The 25,408-nt window shown below is 35.9% G+C and overlaps 2 protein-coding genes across 4 annotated transcripts in view; both read right to left on the reverse strand.

Moving 5' to 3' along the window:
• Positions 1-787: 787 nt before the first annotated feature.
• On the reverse strand, positions 788-12,290 carry LOC144973913 (uncharacterized). Its single transcript, XM_078916801.1, has 3 exons — positions 12,133-12,290; positions 6,876-7,085; positions 788-1,385 (listed from the first exon to the last, which is right to left on the reverse strand). Exons 1-3 carry the CDS (start codon positions 12,288-12,290, stop codon positions 1,256-1,258), a joined length of 498 nt encoding a protein of 165 aa, XP_078772927.1. The 3' UTR covers positions 788-1,255.
• Positions 12,291-13,553: 1,263 nt separating this feature from the next.
• Positions 13,554-25,408, reverse strand: part of LOC144972698 (myelin expression factor 2-like) — a 37,551-nt gene continuing 25,696 nt past the window's right edge. For all 3 annotated transcript variants that reach the window (XR_013645414.1, XR_013645413.1, XR_013645412.1), the window contains 3 exons: positions 23,009-23,079; positions 15,979-16,235; positions 13,554-13,655 (listed from right to left, as the gene is read on the reverse strand). The gene's annotated coding sequence lies outside the window, so the exon portion shown is untranslated. The remainder of the gene's footprint in view (positions 13,656-15,978; positions 16,236-23,008; positions 23,080-25,408) is intronic.

Here is a 25,408-nt window from a genome sequence, read left to right on the forward strand (position 1 = left end):
CATTTTTGCATAATATGCTTAACTTCAGCTTTAGCTGATGGAGATCCCTTCTGAAAAGGAGTCTATTAATTGTGTGTGTGTATATATATATATATATATATATATATATATATATATATATATATATATATATATATATATATATATATGTTTGCAGGAGATTATTCCATTTTCAATAGTGTAAGGTGGACAGTCTAGCTTGCTACTTCTTGAATATTAATTTATCGCAGAGTACTTTCATCCTTCCTTGATAGACCCAGCTACCCATTCACTGCTGGATGGACAAGGGGTTAAAAAAATGTTCGACTGCACTCAGCATAGATATCCAGTCCCTTTGCCTGTGATTGTTCTAATCATGCGAGATCAGGGCCCTCTTAAGAAAGGTGTATCTGGGTGGGGTTCTCTACCTCCCATGGTGGACAGGCTGACAGGGAGGTACTTGATGTGTCTTCTATACCCCTATACCTGTTTTCCAATTGCTTTCTGTCTTTGTCTTGAAATGAGATTACTTAGTTTTGTCCTGACTCTGACCTTGGCTTGAGGAAAATAGTCGAATGTATAATTATAGTTTTGGGAGATGATGTTTTTTTCCTTGTAAATCATCTTTCTTATGTACTGTTATTTTTGATTTTTAACATTTGATTTGTGTTCTTCTTATGGGTTCCTGTGCTGGTGTCTAGGTGAGACTTTTAGGTGGTCTCAAACTAAGTACACTGATAGTGTGCTCTTGGAATCTACATCTGTTCCCTATTTGAATCATTCCCCCTTGTCTAACTTTTTCCTCAAGTCCTTTTAATTATTAATTGTCTACATCTAGAATCTTTTTACTATCCAATTTTCTTCCTTTTTACTGTTGCTGATATGACCTAAATTTGTTGCAAGCGCCGTAAAACCATTAAAAACAAAAACAAAACAAGAAAGGTGTATACAGTGTATGACAGGATATATCAACTCAGTTGGGACAATGGTAAAATACTGATACTGATACACATATAGGGTGTTATGTTAACATAGGAACAATAAAAAATAAGGCTGAACCACGAAAAGTCAATTTCCATCAGAATTATAAAGGGATTCTAATAACGGCCATCACTGAAAAGGAGGATAACATCGTGGACTTGTACTTTTAGTCATTGAATTTGAAGAATTTAGTGATGATGGCCTGTATGCTTCTTTATGTCAGTGTCAGGAATCATCTTGTAACTCTTGTCTCTAGTCTGGGTCAAAAAAGTCAAACAGGTCATCACTATCCCCCTCAGGCTGCTGAAGGTCTTGATTTCTGATATTGCCTCTTTGATTGCGCTAGGATTTGGTGATAGGACAGTTTCGTCATCTTTGTCACCTGAATCAGGCTTTCTTGAGCGAGAGCATGTCGATGGACCCTGCTGATTTTTTAAAGATTGCAAAAAAAAAAATATTAAAAAAAAAAGAGAATTTTTACTTAATAGTGGGCAGAAATGGTGTGTATTTTATTTGAACACATACTTTCAATACTCAAATACCATGTTTACCGACTTCAAGCGCTTAGGGTCTGGTGTCTCGGAGTTATAGCGCTATACAAGTTTTCAGCATTATTATTATTATTATTATTATTATTATTATTATTATTATTATTATTATTATTATTATTATAAAACCACATGCAGAAGGAGCCCCTAAGTTTCGTGTTTCGATATCGTTTTAGTCTAGGCTTTAACTTTAAATGGCGGTTATCGTGTGAATGGAAAAATGAATTGGTCATTCAATCTATTGTACAACCATTTTTAAAAGGTCAAATATTTCCCTTTATAAATGGTTATTTAAGGTTGTTATAAGAAAACTAGAGTGAATTAGACAAATGTGAAAGGTATTAGAGTCAAAATTTTCAGTAAGGATGGGTAGGATCCAGCTCGCACCTCTTGTCTACCTTAACTTAATGGTTTTCAGTAAAAATCATTCTAAATGACTGAAGTAACTTAGCAATTTTTTCAGGATGGTCCCTTTTAAGTAGGAAAATGAATGGGAATCGCCAAACCTGAGTTGGTTATTGGGCAAAAGACAAAAGCGGGTTTAGTGGTTTTTGGACCACCAAATCTCTCGACTTCAAACTGTAATTTATACTGATGAGACTAAATATAACCCCATTCTCATACATAGCAACTTTTCTAAAAACACAACCTATGCTTTGGGAGTGTCCCAAACAGTCCCAAGTCACAAGGATCAATTGATTGTTTTAGGGAAAACGATTGGTATGGTCATAATATTTGTGAGAAAATTATAGCAAAAATGAGCCCGTTTCCTGAACTTGAGCTATGCCAATATTGGATTAAAACCACTCTAAATAACGATTAGAAAACCCCAAGAATATTAAAACAATTAACAAAATGAAGCCCTTAATTGTTGTTTTCTAAGAGAGCTTGAGTAAGAAAGACGGGCATTTTTTTTTTCAACACTAAATATGAAGGCGAAGGTTTTGCAAATCGTCTCTTTGGCAACAGCCTCATTTTGAGATTTGAAAATTATAGTTAATTATGTCACTTAATTTCCCCTGGGAACACAGGTCTTTTGACCTCCCATGGTAGGCAGGAATTCACAGGCTGTGTCTTCTATATTCCCCTTTATCTGTTTTCTGGGGGTACCCGATAGCTCAGTTGGTAGAGCTCCACATGCAAGTGGACCGGGTTCGATCCTGGGTAAAGTCGCGATATTTTTTCCGACCCTCCTGTCCACCCAGCAGTGATTGGGTCTGTTAGATCTGGTGGAAAGTACTATGCGATAGACGAGTGTCCTATCCAAAGGGTAGCAAGCAATTGCTATTGTCCATTTCACTCTATAGAAACTTGGATAAACTCCGGCTACATGAGTCTATGGATCTGAAGGACTACTTTTATATGTTTTCTGAGTTGCTTTCTGTCTTTGTATTGGAATGGGATTACTTGATTTTGTCTTGTCGGGATCCTTGGCTGAGAGGGAAACAATAAAATGTACGGTGTTTTTTTTATTTTTTTATTTTTTTTTGGGAGGTGATATTTTTGTCTAATATTATTATGTCCCCTGAGGTGGAGAATAATGGATTGTCTGTCTTCAGGCAATTGCCTGAGACATTACAGGCATGATATCTTTCTGTGTTATGTACCTATAATGATATTTATTTGTTTTGAACATATCTTATAAACATTCGAGTGTGTTCCTCTTAGTGGAATCCTGTGCTGTTGTATGGCATTTTCTGTTTTTACTGCTGGATATTATAAATAATAATCTTTTGTTCTTTTTTCACACAGATGGATTAAATTGTCTTTATAAAATCGGGATGCCAATATGAGCATGTCATATTTGCATAGATATATTTTAGACATGATGCCAATTCCATTTTTTTTCCCTGTGACTTTCCAAACAGAGTAAGCCCGTCGCCGGTCCGTGCCCGTTTTTTTTTTTTTTTCACGGGTCTGAACTATGCTTTCCCATACACCTGTTGGAGTGGCAATTTTTCACCCAGCGCCGACCCGTGCTGAACCCGTCGCTTGTCCGTGACCTACCCGTGGTGTTTCGGTGGTACACCCGTCGTTTTGCTGGAGTTTTCATTTTACTGTTTTACAGCACGGACCCGTTTTTTTTTCTCTTTCTCTCTCTTGATTCATCATGGAAACCAAAGTTTTGATAGTGGCTGTTAGAAAACGCCAGGTTTTGTATGATAAAACAGATGATGGATACTCAAACATTGTTAATTTAAAGAAAAACTAGAGCTTTTATATAGCGTAATATCCACTAAATGTACTCAAAATGCTTTACAAAGGGTCCCTGACCAACAGCAAAACGTAACATGTAGAACGGGACATGACACCTTTTAGGCGATAATACATTTTTATAGGGACAACGCTGTTGACGGCCATGTACTCATTTTACACTGAGTACTTTGAGAGAATGTGAGTAAAGAGTCTTTCAATGACTCAACTATGCGCCGAGAGAGGCTCGAACCCAGGAATGATGTCAAGAAGCAAGTGCTTGGTTTCATAAGCACTGTTCTTCGTCATTCAGCACGTCATCTACAAGGTGGTAGAACTCCCCGTAGCTTTCTCTTCTGGTGGATACTATGAACCCAATATCTTCGTCTGCGATAACGACGTTTCTGTTTTAAACAGTACAAAATAGTCAAGATCTCACCACCCATGTTTCCTCAAATCATGCGCTGGAACGGGCGATAGGACGTCGCCAGTCCAGCGACAATCCGTTTTTTTTTTCTACGGATAGGCGACGGGTTGATCACGGGTTGGGCACGGAACGGGGACGTGCTGACGACGGGCTAACTCTGTTTGGACAGACTTATAAAAAAAAAAGGAATCCTGACAGGATTGTTGCCATCTCGTTTTTTTTCCTTGATAATATGTGATGTTTCCAAGTTATGACTCAATTCGAGTCTTTTATTGTATACTTCTACTTCTATTAGTTTCATTTAATCTTTGTCCGCTTTGTTATTGACTTACTGACTTAAGGCCTTTCGCTTCCTAATCACCCAATCGGGATGCCTCAGCTGCCTCTCTAATCATCTGTGTCATTTCCTTCCACAATTCACGGGCTTTTGCTGTGGATGCTAAGTTCATAAGGTCTTCGTTTGATTTGAATTCTTTGTTATTTTGAAGGCGTTTTAGGTCTCTACTGAAAACAGTATGACTTGACGTGGGTGGTCTACCTTGATATTTCTTGTGTCCATATGGGGTGAAAAAAATATTCATGGCTTTATTAGCCGGTATATTTTCATCTCTACTGAGCCCAAAAAGCCGCCATCTTGCATCCAGTATTTGAATGGATAAGGGTCTTTCATTGCATTTTGCATACAGTGTTTTATTGCTTTTTGTTGTGGGGTATTGTATATTCAGGACTCTTTTCAGTTGTTTTCTATGGAATCTGTCTAATCTTTGCTCTTCGGTTACAGTCAGTGCCCATGTTCCATAGTCGTATATAAGCTTTGTTAATATTATCACTATAACTTTCATTTTCTGGGATATAAAGTTTTTTTAAAAGGTTTTCCAAATGTTTGTCTTCTTTCAAATTAAATATCCTGATTTTGTGAGTCTTATCCTGTTAAAATACCTGTCATCTGCATTTTTTTTGCCAAATTGGGACCTAAAATAGGCCAAAATTTGCACAAAAAAACCCCCAAAATTTGCCAAGAAATTTGCCAAAAAGACCAAAATTTGCCCAAAAAAATTGCCGAGGAGAACTAAGCGTTTCAGTAAAAATTGGCACGCGATACAGAAAAAAAAATATATATAAAAGACAATTTATTACATTTAAGGAGGCTACATTATGAATAGCGTTGTTACAAAGATTTTAAAGGATTATTATCCGTAGAGAGTAGCTTCCCTTGGTTTGGGCCCAGGCAAAGCTGCAACATTTCTCAAGTTCCGCACTTTTTTTTTCGTTATTTTGTTTTCGATTCTTTTTTTTTCCCCAAAATTTGCCACGCGATTTGCCAATTTTCCCAAAATTTGCCACGATTTGCCAATTTTGGGAAATTTGCCAAAATTTGCGGATCGCCCGGATATTTGCGGCCGCAAAAAATGCAAATGACAGAAAGACGTCGCAGGTCTGTGTCCATTAATGGCAATGTTATAGCAAACATAAATAAAATTCAGCAATGTCGATGTTTCAACATAAATAACAAATATTTTTTGCTTTATTTGAACAAGGATGTGAGATGGGGTCGATTCTATTTATTGTTATAACATGTGGCTACACATTCTTAATATTGTTTTACTTTTCACGTTTAGCCTTTTGCCAGTTTCACATCTTGTCTTTCTACACAGAACTGCTGATATTTCTCTTTACAATGTGAACTAGTCTCCTTACTTTTTTGGAGGGGCACTTTTTCCTTTACAAAATGACTTCAGCAGGCTGGTTTTGCTCCTGCAAATTGAGTGATGAAAACGAGAAATGCCATTGTGCCCAAAATAGAAGGGTATGGATCCGTCTTAGTTAATTTTCAAAAATTGAACATTTACCATCAAATTCAAGTTTTTAAAAACAGGTTGTGAAAATGTATGCATCTATGTATGTGCAAAAAAAATATATATCTTATAAACTATTAATAAACTGATTTTAATTTAATTTAATATTTTCCTTGTTATTTTTTTTACTTTAGGTCATGGGAAGTATGGCTACTAAAATAAACCTAGTCTAATTGACTCTGTCACTGAGTGTGAGAAGTTAGTAAATTAAATTAGAGTATTAGTATTACCTACTTCTAAATGAATATATGTATCCAAGCGGCAGCTAATTTGTTTCATATGCTGAACTTTAGGAATGAAGATGATTGTCAACATTTGATGCTAATTTTGCATTATTTATGATACGTCATTTCAGGCCTGTAAATGCACAATTTGCGAAAAGGCTGAAAAATGTCAGCCATATGTTCGCATGACCCCCCCCCCCCCCCCCAAAAAAAAAAAAAAACAACAAAAAAAACAAAACAAAACGTAACATAAAATCCTGCTGATTTATATAAAATGGATGTATTGATTAGATAATAATACAGAGTTCATAACGAATATCTAAATCTACTTACAATTTGATGACACAATACTGTGATACGAAGATTGGGCATGGCGAGTAAGGTATGCTTTGCCTCTACCACCGTAACCCAGAGCCCGTTTACAAATTAAACAATAACAAAGTCCAGCTTCAGTAATTTTTCTTATGTAATCCGAAAGAAAATTCCCTTGCAAATCCTTCTCTTCAAGCCACGACCACTTAAAACGGTTTCGCACAGACGCGTCGATTGCCTTAATATCGGCATTGCGGTCGACGAAAGTCTCAGGCATTTTAATGAATAAAGATCGTATCAATGTATAAACACTTGAAAATTGTAAGATAATAGAATGATGTAGTTGTGAGCTTACTCCTTTAGAATGAAATTCTGATCATCAAAGATGGATAAAGTCAAAAACTGGGCAGGATAACTTGGAAATGTTTGTAAACAAAGTTTTACCGGAACCGCAACTCTCACTTTCACACCGTCCCATGATTCAATGCGCAACCTTGGCCGAGTCGGGTTATGGCCTGGTGAGGTCACAGTGGCTGAAATCCCAGCGAAATTAGCCACTCTATAACTATAATAAAATATTAGCTGATTTCAGACAAGTAGATCAGCTTCCGTGGTTCAGCACGAGATCACGAACGGTAAAATCCAGGGAACGAAATTAACTTATTTTCGGGTTTTCCCGATATGACGTATGGCAATATATTATAATATAGAACAATAGAGAGACAATAAAACGAAATAAGATGAGAACTAAACGGGGGTGGGGGATTCGTTTGTTTTGCGTTCAAAATAACAAAAATAGGTATCAAGGCTGAGATTAAAAGTCAGTTTCTGGATAAACATGCAAGTCTGAAATCAGCCAAATGGCTGAGAATTTACAGGCCTGTCATTTGGTGTGGATCTATTGGTTGACAATTTAGTTTTTGTTAGGTTTATTTAAAGCCTATCGAAAATGAATTTTGCACAAAGTTCAGGCACCACTCAGAGGATTTCAAAAGTTTAAACAGCAATTTCTATATTAAAATCCTCTATTCAGGATAGTACCTTATGAAAATAATGTCGAAACCACCACCAGCTACTCATCTCCCATTAAAAAAAATAATGTGATGGATGTTGTAGTAGTTGTGGGAGGGATGATGACGTAGTTATTGTTGGAGTAGCGGTGGTATATGGTGTGGATTTGGATGTTGTTCAATGGTGGCAGGCATTAGGATGTGGTGATATAGTCTTGTGCAAAAGTAAGTTCATGTTCGTTTGGACCCTTATAGTATTATTGGAAATCAAATGTTTATTATAATTTATTATATATCAATGTAAAGCTCATTCAATTTACTTTCTTTTGTACGAGGGTGAGTCAAAAAGTAATGCGACAAATGTCTTACTGAGTTCATTTCTTTTTCTTGTGACGTCATATTTATCTCAATTGAACTTACACATGTTCTATTTAAACCAAAAGTTGAAAATTATAATTTAGTCAATTTTTGACAAAGTTATGTCAGTTCAAAATGGGTGCCCCCACGAATGTCTGTCAGACAGAAAGCTGTCATTGAATTTCTTGTTTTCGAAGAAGAAACCTTGAGTAACATTTTTAAATTAAACGCCTTGGGTAAAGTTTATAAAACTCAGGCATTTTGTAGAGGCAGTGTATTTAGGTGGGTTGAATGTGTATCTCGTCATTTAGAAGACATGAGATGCAATCCAACCACAACACCTAACCTGAAACCCCCTCAACCATGTCTTTATCAGACAAATCTTGTGATGGTTGCCGTCCAAGCAGTGTCAACTGGGTGAATCAAATAAAGCAGTAGCATTGATCTGACATGGCCGTTTTTTTGTACAAAAAAAAAAAACAACAAATTTTGCAAGCAAAATCCCAAATTTTGTAAGCTAAAAACAGCAAAATTTGCAAAAAGTTGCGATTAATTTTCCTAAAAACCCATAATTCATTCATGAAAGAGGAAGGTATTTGTTTGTTTTTAAGGGTTTTACGGCGCTTGCAACAAATGTAAGGTCATATCAGCGCCAGTAAAAAGGACGAAAATGGGATCTAGTAAAAAGTTATTAAAGTACCCAAGAAAAAGGAAGAACACGCTATCAGTGTACTTATTTTGAGATTATCTAACTGTTCCATCCTGACACAAGCACAGGTCCCCCAGTGATGATAATGACAATTTGTCAAAAAGGAGGAAAATCTACCGGCCTGTCAGTCAAATCCAAATCTAATGCAAATATAACATAGCTATTCATAGTTATTTAATATATTATTAGTCCTAAAGCACTTCTGATCATTAGACACATCCTGACCTTTTGCAAATATAATTTAATGAATTGTCAGTTCTAATTAAACATTTTAGAGGCCTATATTATAATGTCGCCACTCATTCAATTGATTATGATAAACTTTTGGCAAACGACCAGGAGGTATTTGTTATCACAGAACAAACCCGGTTAGTGTCTGTATTATTGCAACCTTGTGATGATTTAGCTTATAAATAAGAATCTTTAATTAATTGCAAAACATATTCCATCAACAAATCAAATTTAAATTAGCCTTTAACTTTAAACAATCATTTCTTAAATCGATCAGCCTAACTTATTATCTCTCTATTACCAAATGATATCTATAAACATAATATGAAGATAGAAGGGTACCGAGAGAGAAATATGGATATGAGAGAGAAAGAGAGAGAGAGAGAGAGGGGGGGGGAGAATTGATGAATTTATTTTTAAAAAATTGTTTTATAATTAGACACAAGTTGTATTGAATACTATTAACAAATTCAGAACAATCAAACAAAAACAAAACAAAAAAATCAAAAAGGAAGAAGAAAAAAAAGACAGGCTTATAAAACGTATAAAATCGCCAAATGTACTATCATGCTACAGCTAAAAGGTACATAAATATTTACACCCATTTGCTCCATCCCCTTCCCTTTCGATCATCTTCTCATCCATGGCCACCATGTGTCTTGTGCTAATTTTGACATTTGGCGCCAGTGTGTCTAGACTAACGTCATAAATAAAGGATTGTCACCAAAATTCATGCAACTGAGAAGAGGTCAAAAAATGATAGAAGGCATATTTTTTTTCGTGAACTACCACTTAGCAGAAAATGTTTGAAATGACAAAAACAACGGAACCTTTATGAAAAAATCCGCGGAAGATTATCATCACCGGTCCCCACTAAATTAAAATTTGAATTTTTTGGGGGGCAAAATCTCGAAAATTTGCAAAAAAAATTGCAAATTTTGCGGCCGCAATGCAAATCAGCGATTTTTTTGCCATTTTTTGCGGCCGCAAGCGATGCAAAAAACTGCCATGACAGATTGATCAGATCTGATAGGACTCTTGATGAGATAGCAGGTAGTACAAATAAACATTGAAGCGACCGAAAGCAAGAATTAGTTGAGTTAGATCGAATTTGGAGATGGAACGACTACTGTTTCTTCATGAAAATGTCCTTCCACACAAATGTCAGGAAAAGGGAGGTAATCGACGGACGTTGTCTAAACCTCCGTATTAATCAGACCTGAAACTTTCAGGCTTCCATCTATTTGGTCCAATGAATGAGGCAATGAGGGGACATAGCTTTGAAGATGATGAAGCCAAGACAGTAGTGAAAAATTGGCTGAAAATTCAGTTAACTCAGTTTTACACGGACAGAATACATGGCCTTACCAAAAGGTGAACTGTGGCTATCGAGAGAGGCATAGACTTTGTTGAGAAGTAGCATACTACTCGGCTAATGCCAAGCTTTAATTTGAGATATGGTGCATGGTATTGTGTTAAAATAAAAAGCTAGTCTCATTACTTTTTGACTTGCCCTCGTACATAATAATTGTCCATAAAACTGCGAATGTAAGAATTGACACCAAAAATTTTACACAACATTGTTAACATGTGTGCGTCTCCGTCGTCATCTTGTCAATTTCAAGAAGACTGCAACTTTACATCAATGCTTTTCTCAACTTGGTAGGAGACATTGTGAGGGGAGACTCATTTGAAACAATAAGTTCTTTCTATTCAACCTCAGGTCTTATGTTCTCCCTAGTTCAGAGACGCCAACTTTAAATTTGGCTCACACTCACAGGAATTTCAGACACCACTCGTAGGAATTTCAATGCCGAAAGAGGAATTTCCGCACATAAGACAAGTGAATTGGAATGGTATTTGGCATTGTATAGTTCTAAATAGATAACTGATTAGAATTATATTATGCTATATAAACACATTGCCAAATACAATCCCAAAGTTTCCTTATTTTAACTGAAGTAAAGGGCCAAAACCTAATGGTAGTGATTGTAGTACTGGTGATAGTGAGGATGATGTAGTGTTGGTGGTTGTAGTAGTAGTGGTAGTGATGATGATGATGTGGTGGTGGTTGTAGTAGTTGTGGTCATGATGATGATGTGGTGGTGGTTGTAGTAGTAGCGGTCGTGATGATTTTGTGGTGGTGGTGGTTGTAGTAGCAGTGGTAGTAATGATGATGTGGTGGTGGTGGTTGTAGTAGTAGTAGTGGTGATGATGAGGTGGTGGTGGTGCTTGTTGTAGTAGTGGTAGTGCTGATGATGTGGTGGTGGTGGTTGTAGTAGAGTAGTGGTATTGATCTGTTGGTGGTGGTTGTAGTAGTATTGGTATTGATGATGTGGTGGTGGTGGTTGTAGTAGTATTGGTAGTGATGATGTGGTTGTGGTGGTTGTAGTAGTAGAGGTAGTGATGATGACGGTTATAGTAGTAGTGGTAGTGATGATGATGTGGTTGTGGTGGTTGTAGTTGTAGAGGTAGTGATGATGATGTGGTGGTGGTGGTTGTAGTAGTAGTGGTAGTGATGATGATGTGGTGGTGGTGGTGGTTGTAGTGGTAGTGATGATGATGTGGTGGTTGTAGTAGTAGAGGTAGTGATGATGATGTGGTTGGTGGTGGTGGTTGTCGTAGTATTGGTAGTGATGATATGGTGGTGGTGGTTGTAGCAGTGGTAGTGATGATGTGGTTGGTTGTGGTGGTTGTAGTAGTATTGGTGGTAGTGATGATGATGTGGTGGTGGTGGTTGTAGTAGTGGTAGTGATGATGATGCGGCGGTGGTTGTAGTAGTAGTGGTAGTGATGATGATGTGGTTGTAGTAGTAGTGGTAGTGATGATGTGGTGGTAGTGGTTGTAGTAGTATTGGTAGTGATGATGTGTGGTGGTGGTGGTTGTAGTAGTGGTAGTGGTAGTGATGATGCTGGTTTTAGTAGTATTGGTAGTGATGATGTGGTTGTAGTAGTGGTTGTGGTAGTAGAGGTAGTGATGATAATGTGATGGTGGTGGTTGTAGTAGAAGTAGTGATGATAATGTGGTGGTGGTGGTGGTGGTTGTAGTAGTAGTGGTAGTGATGATGATGTGGTGGTGGTTGTAGTAGTAGTATTAGTGATGATGATGTGGTGGTGGTGGTGGTTGTAGTATTATTGGTAGTGATGATGATATGGTGGTCGTTGTAGTAGTGGTAGTGATGATGATGAGGTGGTGGTGGTTGTCGCTGTGGTTGTAGTAGTGGTAATGATGATGATGTGGTGGTGGTGGTTTAGTGGTTGGAAGAGGGGGGGGGGGGGGGTATCCTTGGAACACATTGACCCCACCGGAATTTGACGGAAGTTGCCCGTAACCCGGTATTTTTTGCTCCAGATCGGAGTTTTTTCCGATGAAACCGTTGTTTTGGCATCACTGCTAGTTGATAGCTGTATCTCATCAATATTTTCATTGGACTAGAAATGCTGAGTTGAAGTTGCCAAATCATTGTTGATGTACATACTTCAAGATTGGATAGTTTGTTTTTAATCGTTTTAAGGCGCTTGCAACATTTAGGTTATATCATCGCCAATAAAAAGGAAGAAAATTGGATAGTAAAAACAATCTAAATGAACAAGTAATAGGACTTGAAAAAGTAAGAGAAAGGGGAATGGCTCAAATAGAGAACAGATGTAGATTTCAAGACCACACTATCAGTGTACTGTTTGAGATCACCTAAAAGTCTCACCCAGTCCAGACACCAGCACAAGATCCAACTAAGAGGAATACACTCGAATGTTTACAAATATGTTGATATAAAAAAAAAAACAAATAACAGAGAGATGATTTACAAGGAAAAAATATCATCTCCCAAAACTATAACTGTATTTGACTGTTTCCGTCCCAGCCAAGGAAAAACAGGACAAAACTAAGTAATCTCATTCCAAGACGGACAGAAAGCAATAGGAAAACAAGATATAATAGGGGTATAGAAGACACATCAAGTACCTCCCTGCCCACTATGGGAGGTCGGGAACCCCACCCAAAAAGGATTGGATACAGAAGGGGATAGAAGTAGAAGAGAGAGCCCTTGTTGGCTGCAAAAATTAAGTTGGGAAGGAGATGTGAATGAGTACCTAGCTGTATTTAGTGGCAGATATTTTAATAAAACTAGTACTATAAGCATATGTTGTAGTTATACTAGGCAATGAGGTCAGCTCATCCACATAACGCATTCTAGACTCATTAGAGTGGGGGCATCAGTGGATCTAGGACTATGACGATGACTTTTTCTTGTTCGGTTTTTCATTGTGGTTTCTTTGCATGAAGTAGTTTGCCGTTGGATGTCCATGAGCTGATCGCCCTGCCCGGTACAACCAATGCTGATGAAGGTAACACACCAGACTGTGCAAGGATGGGAACAACGGGTATAAGGAAGCTTAAAGTCGACATAAATTGAAAATAGCGACATGGATTCATGTGTAATCAAGAGTATTTCTTTACAGTTATCAAGTCAGTATGTCTAAGATATGATGACAAATTATTTCTATTTTGCTCATGGTTCTTGGGTTTGGTTGTATCTTCACAAAAATACACCTATTTTCTTGGGTCATTAATGGTGATCATTCCAAACCAAAAACAAAAAGCAATTGGAAGACAGATACAGGGGGATAGAAGACACAGCAAGTACCTCTATGCCCACTATCGGAGGTCTGGAACCCCACCCAGGAACATATTTTGTTTGGGAGTGAAAACAATAAATCATAAGATAGAAATTTCATTACTTTTAATGTAAAAATAAATAATATATCAACAATCCTCAAGGAAATGTAAATTATATCAGGTGTACATCATCAGTGTGAGTTTTCGTCACCTGAAATAATAACATAAAAAATTCAAATATAAAATCTGTTTATAAAGTTGCCAAAATCTATAAAAGAAAAGGGAAGAAAGAGAGGAGGAGGGGGGTAGATAGAAAGAAAAGAAAGATGTCCATATATATATGACTGACTATAATATATTTAAATTTAAATTGATATGCTTTTGAATGAGGTCATGTCGTTTCTTAAATTATTTTTTAAAAAGCCTATTGATTATTTTGGCTTGAATAATTTTGCCAGCTATTTGGGCTTAATTGTTTATAATTATTTATAATTTTACAAATTTCAATGAAAGCGGGGGTTGAGGAAAAAAAACTCATTTTGTCTCATTTTAGAGCTAAGTGTTTACTTTGAATAGAGGCTAAAAGTAACAATGTTGACCTCAGCAAACTTTCAAGGTATGCGAAAATCCTTTCTTTTTTTTTTTAAACGAAATTCCAATAATGATGCATCATACAATAAAATATTAGGCTATTTAAATTACTTTTGTCCATATTTTGATAAACTAATACTGAAATTGGCAATGGCAATGCATTATAATAGATTTGACAAATGCTTGGTACACCCTGACATTACCGGATTGAGTTGGCAACTTGGCACAAATCATTTCTGCTTTTGTTTTAAAATTCTTAATGAACGTAACAGTCTGAGTTTGTTATATAAACAACAATAATTAATATGCAGTCCATGAGAAATCAATTTGCTTAGAAGTCAATAGCAGAAGGTGATACCATTCATTTCCCTTTTTAAAAAATCCTATCCCAGATTTCCGATAAAATCAAAAGCTTCTGTGGGAATTTTCAACTAAAATTACATTGTGAAGGAGAAAGAATTAAATTATAGCTTACGCTAAAGAGATGGATAGAGGTCATGTTGGACATTTTAATTAGGCTTTATTGGTTCTTAAGATATGTGCTTTAAAATTCACTTAAAATGTTTGAAATGCAAATATATTTTGAATTGTGAATATTAAGATAAAGAACAAAAATGCTATGTAATAAATTAATATCGTCATCAGCCCACCTGTCTAGTTTTGCATTATACATAGCAAGTCTTGGAATGATAGGGATTAGACTAGACTGTCAAAACTGTTTAAAATCCTTGGTAGTTCTTTAACTTTACTGGTTCAATTTATCTTTCATAATTTTTCCACAGCATTTCAAAACAAGTTTATGTTGATGTCTTTCTGTGCTTATTGATACATATACAAAAACGATCTTTTGACACAGCCTCAAATACAAAATGGAAAATTAACATTGTAACACAAGTGCATTGAAATATGATGATGATGAGGGTTGTATATTTAAAAATTGATAAATCCAAATGTCAAGAATCTGAGCTATTTTCAGTTCAGACATAATTTGATTAAGACTATTAACTTAAAATTAGTAATTTCCAATTCGAAATATATGATGTTTAAAGATAATTTTGAACCTAATTTCAATGAAAATGGATGAAAATTAGACATATTTTGGGCATTTATAAAAGCATGTGTCACTTACAACACCTGTCGTTATCAATTCCATTTATATTTAAATGACATATTTGTTTTATGTAATGTGATCATATGTGTTTTGTTGTGCCCATTTGTGAGATAAAGTAAAACTATTTAAAAAATACTGTTCATTGTGCAAAAGGCAATCATAATATAGAAACAAAAGGTCATTTTGTTGTCACTTGACAGCCCAATGTAAGGCAGATTTAAGGCAGGTTTCTGCAAAAAGAAAAACCCCATCAAAGTTCAAATGTAGCTGTTTTGTGTTTTTGATGAATTCACCAACTTCTTGTTCAGTTGCCACATGGCGTTTCTTCAAGGTGATAAGTTGAACATTGTCGCCATCACTTTGAAAGTAAAGTTAGCTCATTCATCAACACGGTGACAAGGGGCTCTTCATTTTTTTCTTTTCAACTAACCAAGTTAAATCTATGACACATCAAGTAAGCAACAACAGACCGATGCACAGCTAAAAGTACTTATTATGTTGTAATCAATAACTCTTAATATTAAGAACTTGATGGAATATAGAAATATTTCATTTGGTTATATTGTTTATATTTTAGACAATCCAAGTGATATACATAAAATAGTGCACTTGGTTTCATCAACATTTTGTCATAAGAAACACCAACAAGTACCATCTAATACAGAGATATGCTCTTATTGATTACAACATAATATGTACTTGTAGCTGTGCGTTGATCTGGTGTTTTTTAAATCATGTGACAACAATGATCTCCTTCGTTACTTAAAACAAGCTAACTCTACTTTCATTAGGTTATAATTAAAAAATAATAATTTCTATATTTAATCAATACCTGACAAGTGTGAGGCCACCATCTGAGCAGATTCTCTGAAGTCAAGAACATGTGTATCATTTTGTTTGAAGAATCCCTTGGCTATGTGAATACCACACTGGAAGCAATTTTCAGTTCAGGGGTATGCTGATCACTGCCTCATAACCCGCATGGATGACAGCTGATGACACAGTAAAAACCTACAAATGTGTTCGACTGTGATAGGCCTGAAATTTCAGATTTGCTCCTAATGACGATCAGCCACTAATGCTACAAGTCTGTGGATGAAATTAACAAAACAAAATCTTATCTAATTTTTATTTATTCTCTAAATTGAGAAGAAAAAAAACAAACAAACAAAAAACAGACCCCCACACCTGCCTACTTGAAAATTTCTAAATCAGTAACCAACACAAAATTCATCAGTAAAAAGTAATAAAATTCCAGTAATACTAAATCAAACCATCAAAAAATGCTACATACAAACTCTTATATGTGGAATAAACTTTAATGTTGACAGCCACGGCCGTGGAACTGGAAATTTTTCTCCTTAAAATTGTGGTAACTTAAGAGAAAAAAATTATTTTCTCTTACACTGCGTCAAAATTGCCGTGAAATCAAGGATGATCCATAAAAGTAGGCGAGTATGCAACCCTATTCATTTAAATATGTTAAAAAAGATTCAAATCACTGACATAATTACTTGGAAATATTGAGCACTGCCGATTTTATTTTGAATCAAGTAGCCAAGCAATTAAATTGTTTGGATTCGGAACTGTACTCTCCAATGCTACTAACATACAAAACATCTAATATAACCCAGCTTGTCTTTTTCAAAAATAATTAAAAATTATATATAACTCAATAGCAAATGATACCATACATTCCTATAGGTGATTCCTGTGAACATTCATCATCGAATGCGGATGCGGCCGGAGAAGAATTGAGTCGTGAATCAGATTGTGTCTAACTGAGAAGATGGTGTCGGAACAGAAGATTCCCCGATTGACTTTAGACTTTAGTCTTTGAACCTTTGAATCACTTCTCAGGCTTAACAGGAAGGTGTTATGGACTTATACATTTAGCTAATCTAGGAGGATTTGCTCCCCTATGTTACTAGCTAGTTCACTTTAGTTACAGATTAATTAGTTATCACTTATTAAGAAGGCTCGCGAGTGCAAATGGGGTCAGTTTGGGTGAAAATAATCAATTTTTGGAGGTGACTATTTTTGATCAATTTATTCATTCCTTATTTCAACTCATATTTTTGCTGAATGAATAATCTAAAACAGTAAAAAATGCAATTCAAAACTTATCCAACGTAGCGGGCTCAAAATCTGATAAATTTTGCATTTTTCTCAAACCTGATATATAATCATCATAAAAAATTTTTTTTGGACTTGACCATTTAAAAACTTTCAATGCTAGAGCTTTGAAATTTGGAACTGAAATAGCTGATATGTTACTACAAATAGATGGCTACTTTCATTTGGTTTCTATTGAATAGTTTTGGGGTAAAACATATTTTTTCATTAAAATATTGTCCAAGGAAATTTTACTCGCATTCAAATTTTTTTTATATAACTAGTTAAAAAATAAAAATCAAAGAAGAATTAATAAAATGGTGGAGTCCCAAAAAACTTGTTTATTTTCCTAGAGATGGCTGTCACGGCAAAGAAGAGATTTTCATTTATTTTTTTCACCAAAATATTTTTTTACAAGATACCAGCTGTTAAACATCATTAGTTTGATCAAATACTCCCAATTAAGGATTTTATATTTTTAGTATCAAGCCCCCTTAAGTCCGTTGTTAAAAATGTTATGTTTAAAAAAAAATAACACATTGGCAGAAAGCAAGAAGTTGAGCAAAGAATGATAATAAAGTAACTTCCGAAATACAGTGAAACCTCTGTATAACAGTAACAGATCCGGATATAACGGCTTTTTAAAAATCCCCATTTATATTCCCTCTTCACCTTTAATAAAATTTATCAGCTATAGCAGGGACTTTTAAGATCCCGATCGGATATAAAACAGGTGCACTGAAACCCATTTAATATCTCCAAATACAATGAATTAGAGCCACTGGCCTAGAGATTATTATATATATATATATATATATATATATATATATATATATATATATATATATATATATATATAATATATATATATATATATATATATAGAGAGAGAGAGAGAGAGAGAGAGAGAGAGAGAGAGAGAGGAGATATATATATATATATATATATATATATATACAAATAATTTTTTAAAATGGTGATTTAGGCCATTTGGTTCGTTTTCCTTGAAATTAAGCTCTAACAGGGATTTTAATTTTAGGCTTGCCCGACCATGCCTTTTATACTGAGGTTCTATTGTAATTTCGTTAGGTTTGTTGCTTTGAATATCAATTTCAGATTAAAAAATGCAATATTGAGAATAAATAAAAACATCAGAAATGAATAACGAAGGCATTTCTTTATGACTAAAGCTGAGCCAAAACACAAGATATGCTCATACATGTAATTACCGTAAATGATTTCATAATGTGAAAACTAGATGACACTTCCCCAAGGAATTTACCCAATGGAAACCGTACGGTGCTCTTATTGGCTAACCAACCAGCGGCCTCGATGAGAAAAATATCCGCCATTTTGATGTTGGCTGGGAATCGCGTTACTATAGTAAACAAGCGCTGATCGGCCGTTCATGAAAACAAGTTGCTGCTCGCTCGTTTAACTCAAAATTATTCAAAACGATCTCTCTAAAATGATATAAATGTGACTTCTTAAGGTTTTCTTCACGGTCAAAACCACACAACATTCTATTAATGATTACGTCCGAGGCAAAAAGGAATATTGACAGGTCGACCGAGAGTTGAACTCGTGAGACGACAAACATCAATGCGAAGTGTAGCGAGAGTCAAGCTATTGTTTGTCTTGTCCTATTCTATATAGAGAAAAGGATAAATAGTATAGCCTCGTGTGTGAGTGGTTGCGTGTCATAGTCTTGTTTTTAAATTGTTTCTGTTGTTTATGTGTGTAGTGATGACTCTCTCACACTCAATTTCAATGCCGAAAGAGGAATTCCCGCACACAAGAAAGGGGAATTGGGGTGGTATTTGGCATACATATTGTATAGTATCTAGTTCTAAATAGATAACTGATTAGAATTATATTATGATATATAAACACAATGCCAAATACAATTCCGAAGTTTCCTTATTTCTAATGAAGTAAAGCTCCAAAACCTAATGGTAGTGATTGTAGTACTGAGTGTTAGTGAGGTGATGTGGTGTTGGTGGTGGTTGTAGTTGTAGTAGTAATAGTGATGATGATGTGGTGGTGGTGATGATTGTAGTTGTAGTAGTAGTGGTAGTGATGATGATGTGGTGGTGGTTGTAGTAGTAGTGGTAATGGTAATGATATGGTGGTGGTGGTGGTTGTAGTAGTAGTGGTCGTGATGATGATGTGGTGGTGGTGTTTGTAGTAGTAGTGGTAATGATGCGGCTATGTGGTCTAGTAGTATGACACTCGCTTCCGGATCGGAAGGTCCTGGGTTCGAGCCTCGCGCTCAGCGTATAGTTGACTCCTTGGAAAAGGCTCTTTACTCACATTCTCTCACCGTACTCAGGTGTAAAATGAGTACCTAGCCGTTAACAGAGTTGTCTTTGTCCGAAAAATTGTAATATCGCCTAACAGGAGTCATGTCCCGTCCTACATGTTAAATGTTGACCAAGACCCCTTGTAAAGCGCTTTGAGCACATTTAGTAGATATTGCACTATATAAAGCTCAATTTAAAAAAAAAAAATATTTCAATGATGATGATATGGTGGTGGTGGTTGCAGTAGTAGTAGTGGTAGTGATGATAATGTGGTGGTGGTTGTAGTTGTAGTAGTAGTGATAGTGATGATGTGGTGGTGGTTGTAGTAGTAGTGGTAGTGATGATGATGTGGTTGTGGTGGTTGTAGTAGTAGTTGTAATGGTGATGATATGGTGGTAGTGGTGGTTGCAGTAGTAGTGGTAGTGATGACGATGTGGTTGTGGTGGTTGTAGTAGTAGTGGTAATGGTAATGATATGGTGGTAGTGGTGGTTGTAGTAGTAGTGGTAATGGTAATGATATGGTGGTGGTTGTAGTAGTAGTGGTCGTGATGACGATGTGGTTGTGATGGTTGTAGTAGTAGTGGTAGTGATGCTATTGGGGTGGTGGTTGTAGTAGTTGAGGTAGTGATGTGGTGGTGGTTGTAGTAGTAGTGGTGGTGGTGGTTGTGGTAGTAGTGGTAATGATGATGATATGGTGGTGGTGGTTGCAGTAGTAGTGGTAGTGATGACGATGTGGTTGTGGTGATTGTAGTAGTGGTAGTGATGATGATGTGCTGGTGGTGGTGTAGTAGTAGTGGTAGTGATAATGATGTGGGGCTGGTGGTTGTAGTAGTAGTGTTAGTGATGATATTGTGGTGGTGGTTGTAGTAGTAGATGATGTGGTGGTTGGAAAACACATTACAGGTTATTATAATACATGATTACACACATTCTCTAACTTCATTTTTTGACAGCTTCGTTGTGCCATAAATATACGCAACAGTTCTGAAACATTTTATTGTGGATTTTGATATTGTTTGTTGTTTTTCTTGTGTCGTTATGTTGACATAGATACCGAATGAATGGTAATTACTACATTCTCAGCCAACAACAAAATGGCGCTGAATGCTTTCATTGGTGGACACTTTTTAGGCATCGTACGTATTCTCATTCGTTTAATTCTATGCACTTCCCTTAATAAAAATTTATTTTCACTAAGTTATTGCAATTAAAGCACCCAAGAAAAGGGAAGACAAAGGGGAATTGGTTCAAATAGGAAACAGATGTAGATTCCAAGAGCACACTATCAAAGCATTTAGTTTGAGATCACCTAAAAGTCTCATTCAGACACAAGCACAGGTCTCCACTAAGACTAAGAGGAATACATTTAAATGTTTACAAATCATATATAATAATAATACATAAACAAAACATAATAAAGCGCATAACAGAGAGATGATTTACAAGTAAAAAAATATCATCTCCCAAAACTAACTATACATTTGACTGTTTCCCTCTTAGTCAGAGTATCCAGCCAGGGCTAGGACAAAACCAAATAATCTCATTCCAAGGCAAAAACAGAAAGACAGTCGGAAAACAGATATAGGGGGATAGAAGACACAGTAAGTACAGTGCACTCTGGATACGTCGAAGTTGCCTAAGTCGATTTTTACCCAAGTCGATTTTTTTTCTTAGTCCCTCCCCCTTCTTCCTATATAACATTAGTAAAAAAAAAGAAGCAAACTCCACATAAGTCGATGTCGCTTAAGTCGATGTTCTCATCACTCATGACTACAATAAAATCACTAATAAACAAGTATTTCCATTGGTTAAAAAACCTACCAGTAAGAATTTTAAGTGGTTAAGAATATCCGCGAACGATTGGCGCACATCGATGTGATGTAGGTGCTTTGCCTGACGTCCATGTTCAATGTACATAAGCAGTATTGAATAACTTTAATTTCCCCATCTCAAATTTTACATTGTAGCAACTTCAAGTTCAAGATTTTTTTTGGTTCTAATCCCAGGCCATCCTATGTAATGGCCCTCTTAATTAGTATCAATGTTATCAAGAAGAATTCAAGTCAAGTCTACAACTACAATATGGCAAACCTATCCCGGAAAAGGAAGATTCGATGCATTTGGAAAGTTTGGCGTGCGACAGAAAATCATCACATAGGAAATTGGCATACCAGCTATTTCTGTCTCGACGATTTACAAGAAGCATGACCTTGACCTAGAGGCTTCTACCCTTCCGCTTTTCGCGGAATAATTTCACTTAATTGGTATACATTCCACATTCAAAGCAAAAATTCCGCTTTCCACCTTTCCCATCGAGGAAAATAAAAAAAAAAATATCTAGTGAAAAAAAAGTGAGCTATGGCTTATTTCGTCAGCATCTCCTATGGTCAATCAACACACATTTTGTGTATGATTAGTCCCTTCAAAGTGTGTGCTGCTGATGTCGGATAATATTATATGTTTGGGAGGGGGTTGACCGAATTATTATTATTATTGTGACTCCAATTCGTGAGGTCAATGACCTTGGTAATATTATGTTGGCTTCAATCGGTAATAATATTATTGAGTACAGTCAGCTTCTTTCCCAATTTAATTTTAGCCCTGTGTACCTGTGTGTGTGTGTGTACAGGCACACGCGTTTGTTTGATTAGGTGTGTGTGTGTGTGTGTGTGTGTGGGGGGGGGGGTGGGGGGAGGGGGGGGGGGAGAGGGGGTCCTGACAAGGTTAATCCATCCATTCAATACTTTGTTCTCAGACGGCCAGGACCTGTGTGTTCTCTATTATTATTTGACCCCATTCTTAGTCTTTACACAATCTGTACATTTTTACACATTTTATATTTTTAATCTTGAGTACTTTTGGATTGTCTATTACATTTTCTGCTGCAAAGCATGTCATAGTCAATAACAGTAAGTTGATTCCGCTTTTTTATCTCAAATTCCGACTTTTATGTATTCTGATTCCTCTATGGGGCTTTTCAGGGTAGGAGCCTCTGATGACCACTACAGAGACCGCGCGATATGAAGGGACATACTTATTCTAGATTGGGTTGCTTTGTTCAAATGCGTTCATTTGGTTACACTCCGGTTAAGTTGATTTTCGGATAAGTCGATTTTTTTCTCGGTTCCCCTGGGCATCGTCTTATCCGGAGTCCACTGTACCTCCCTGCCCACTATGGGAGGTCAGGAACCCCACCCATTTTTCACTAAGTTAAGAAAATGTCAAAATATGAGGCAAATTTCAACATAGACAGAGAAAGAAAGTGGGTTCCAGCCTTTACAAGCATCTGGGAAGGAAATATACAAACACCACAAAAGATTATTTGCGAGCTAGCCGTTTAGGCTATGAGCTCCATTTTCAAAACTAACTGCTCAGTAATCCAGGGACTGATCTATTGAATCAGTCCATATTCTTGACTAACAAAAACAAGGGAATTTTACATACCTGTCATTATTATGAAGTGGTTCCTCATGCAGGAATATCAATGAGTTGGTCAAAGTCACCAACCAACACACCTGTGGAAATGCATAATCAATTAATGCTTTTGAAATTGATTAATACGCAAAAATTAAATTTTAGAGAATGAACAAAAAAAGTTTATTTATCAGTGTAATGTGAACATTATCAAAGAATAATAAATTTTTAAAAATAATTTAGAATGCTAAGTTCTTAAAATTTAATTAAACTAAATTAGTACTACAGTCCACTCCAGATAATCACAACACCTTGGGATCATCGAAAATGTTGCAATATTGAAGCTGAGTTTCCTGTCCACAATTGCAATATTTCCCTCTACAGGCTTGGGACCGTCCATGGTTGCAGTATCTTTGGTCAATTTCAGATAAAATAATGGGATATTATTTTCACCACCTCTTGTATGTTTTTATGGCAATTTTGATTTGATCTCTGATCAGTTACATACCATGCATGGTAAGCTCAAACCAGTTGTTGTATACAGTTCTTAGAGCACCAGACTGAGCAATTTGATTGAAACAATAACCATATGGCAGCCCTGTATAGATCTTGACAAGCAAAAGCAGCTTTGATGCAAGCTGATATCTTATTCAGATTGGATTAGCTTTCATACTTTTGTTCTCAACATTTGTAAAAGTCAAAAGAAATTAGCTGCGATTACAGACAATTCAATAAGCTCTTACCAAACCCATTGGTCACAATACACAGTTGTCAATCCCAAAACAAAGGATATCGCTCAGTCTCTCCTTACAATTGCCATTGTCTACTGTTGACCTAGTCTACCTAGAATATGCCCAGCCCCCTCACCTCCGATCTAATGGTCACAGATGACCTCACAAGCCCAAACTACTATGCCACACCCTCTTTTGTGTCTATTACAAAAACTACTGTAGCATTAAACCTTGTCCACTCTCAATTTTTCAACCTGTTACGATTTCTCGCATGATAAAATTTAATCATGAGATTTCGTTTGATTGATTTCTTGAATTTACCACCTTTTTAGGTCGAAAATTTGTTGCCATTAACCAGTGACTTTTATATAGAATTAATTCAGTTTCTTGGGAAATGTTGCAATTAACTTAATGTTGCGTTTATCTGGAGTGGACTGTAATTCCAATTCTTGGTTTTAAAAATCCTATTATTCACCATTATAACTGTTCAAAAAATAAAAAAAAATATTAAAAAATATCTAAAATTCAAATCTAAATGAAAAGTTCAAATATTTCAAAATCATTCACAAGACCCCAAAATCCTCTATAATGATGATTCAAATTTCACACAGTCAAATATAGAACACGTAAGTATTATGAAAGCACAAAGTCAACTTCAAGGAAGGAGAGAAAACACCAATCACCGATTCAGTCCAGCTTATTTTTCTTTGATCAATTTTTCAAAAGTAAGTTTAACATCAAGACAATATTCTAAATACACCTGCAATCCTCATAAAAAAAATAAAGCGAAGGAAAAAAAATAATTATAATTCGGAATAGATTCACACAAAAAGAAAAAGTACAAGTAAAATCCAAGAAACAAAGCTAGATGATAAATAATGATACTTACATATAAAACGTTTGTGTGTGTGTGTGAATTAAGAGCCCGAAGGAAAACAATTTTTCACACAATCAATCAGCTTGGATGGAACACAAGAAGAGCAGTTAGTCGGAGTAAGTACAAGAACACCTTCAATGGACCAAAATTATGAACAAAATTATACCAACTCTTCCTATCTTCCCACTATTATCGCCGAACAAAATTGGCACTGGAAATTGTTCAATGAGCTAGTTCCAGGTTGATAGTGCACGAGTGGCAATATTTCGTTCATCTTAAGCCTTGAATCAAACATCCCTGCTTTGATCAACAGTTACCATTGCACCTGGAAATTTCGAAGCACATTCAATAAACCCAAATATACCCAAGATTGCTAGATCTTGAACACATCAGCTGTTGAACACCTGGAATGACTCAATTCTCAACAATTTGTAGAGATAATGGTAGTAGTATGTTTGGAAAATTATTAGCAAGTGAATCTCTACAATGCACAGCAGTAAGCAATTAAAAATAACATTTTGTCCCACTCGACAAAAAGATGCAGTCTAAATATCTCAAAATGAGGATTCCATTTTTAAATTTCCATGCAGAGCAAGTTTCAAGTTAGCCATATTCCCTTTTTGAAATGGAGATAGATTCTCAAAAAATATTTTGACCACAGGGTTTGTACAAAGAGAAAAAATTTTGACCTTTTTTCATTCATATCAAAATTGAATTTCTTTTCCATATTTTTTTTCAACCGTAAAAACATAACTTTTCAACAGGATACGATCCAATCAAGCTTTATTTTGCAACAAAATCGCAGAGAAAAAAATTGAGAAC

Source organism: Berghia stephanieae, chromosome 5, assembly GCF_034508935.2.
Source record: "Berghia stephanieae isolate SIO BIC M18660-M18661 chromosome 5, UCSD_Bste_1.3, whole genome shotgun sequence".
NCBI classification, from domain to species: domain Eukaryota; kingdom Metazoa; phylum Mollusca; class Gastropoda; order Nudibranchia; family Aeolidiidae; genus Berghia; species Berghia stephanieae.

Bases quoted from the DNA above. Each gene is read 5' to 3' on its own strand.
- LOC144973913 (XM_078916801.1), bottom strand. From the start codon at position 12,290: ATGATTTGGCAACTTCAACTCAGCATTTCTAGTCCAATGAAAATATTG. The intron at 7,086-12,132 runs GTGGGGTCAATG...ATTTTATTATAG, and splicing joins GCAACTTCCGTCAAATTCCG to TTATAGAGTGGCTAATTTCG. The intron at 1,386-6,875 runs GTAAGCTCACAA...TTAAAAAATCAG, and splicing joins CAGAATTTCATTCTAAAGGA to CAGGGTCCATCGACATGCTC.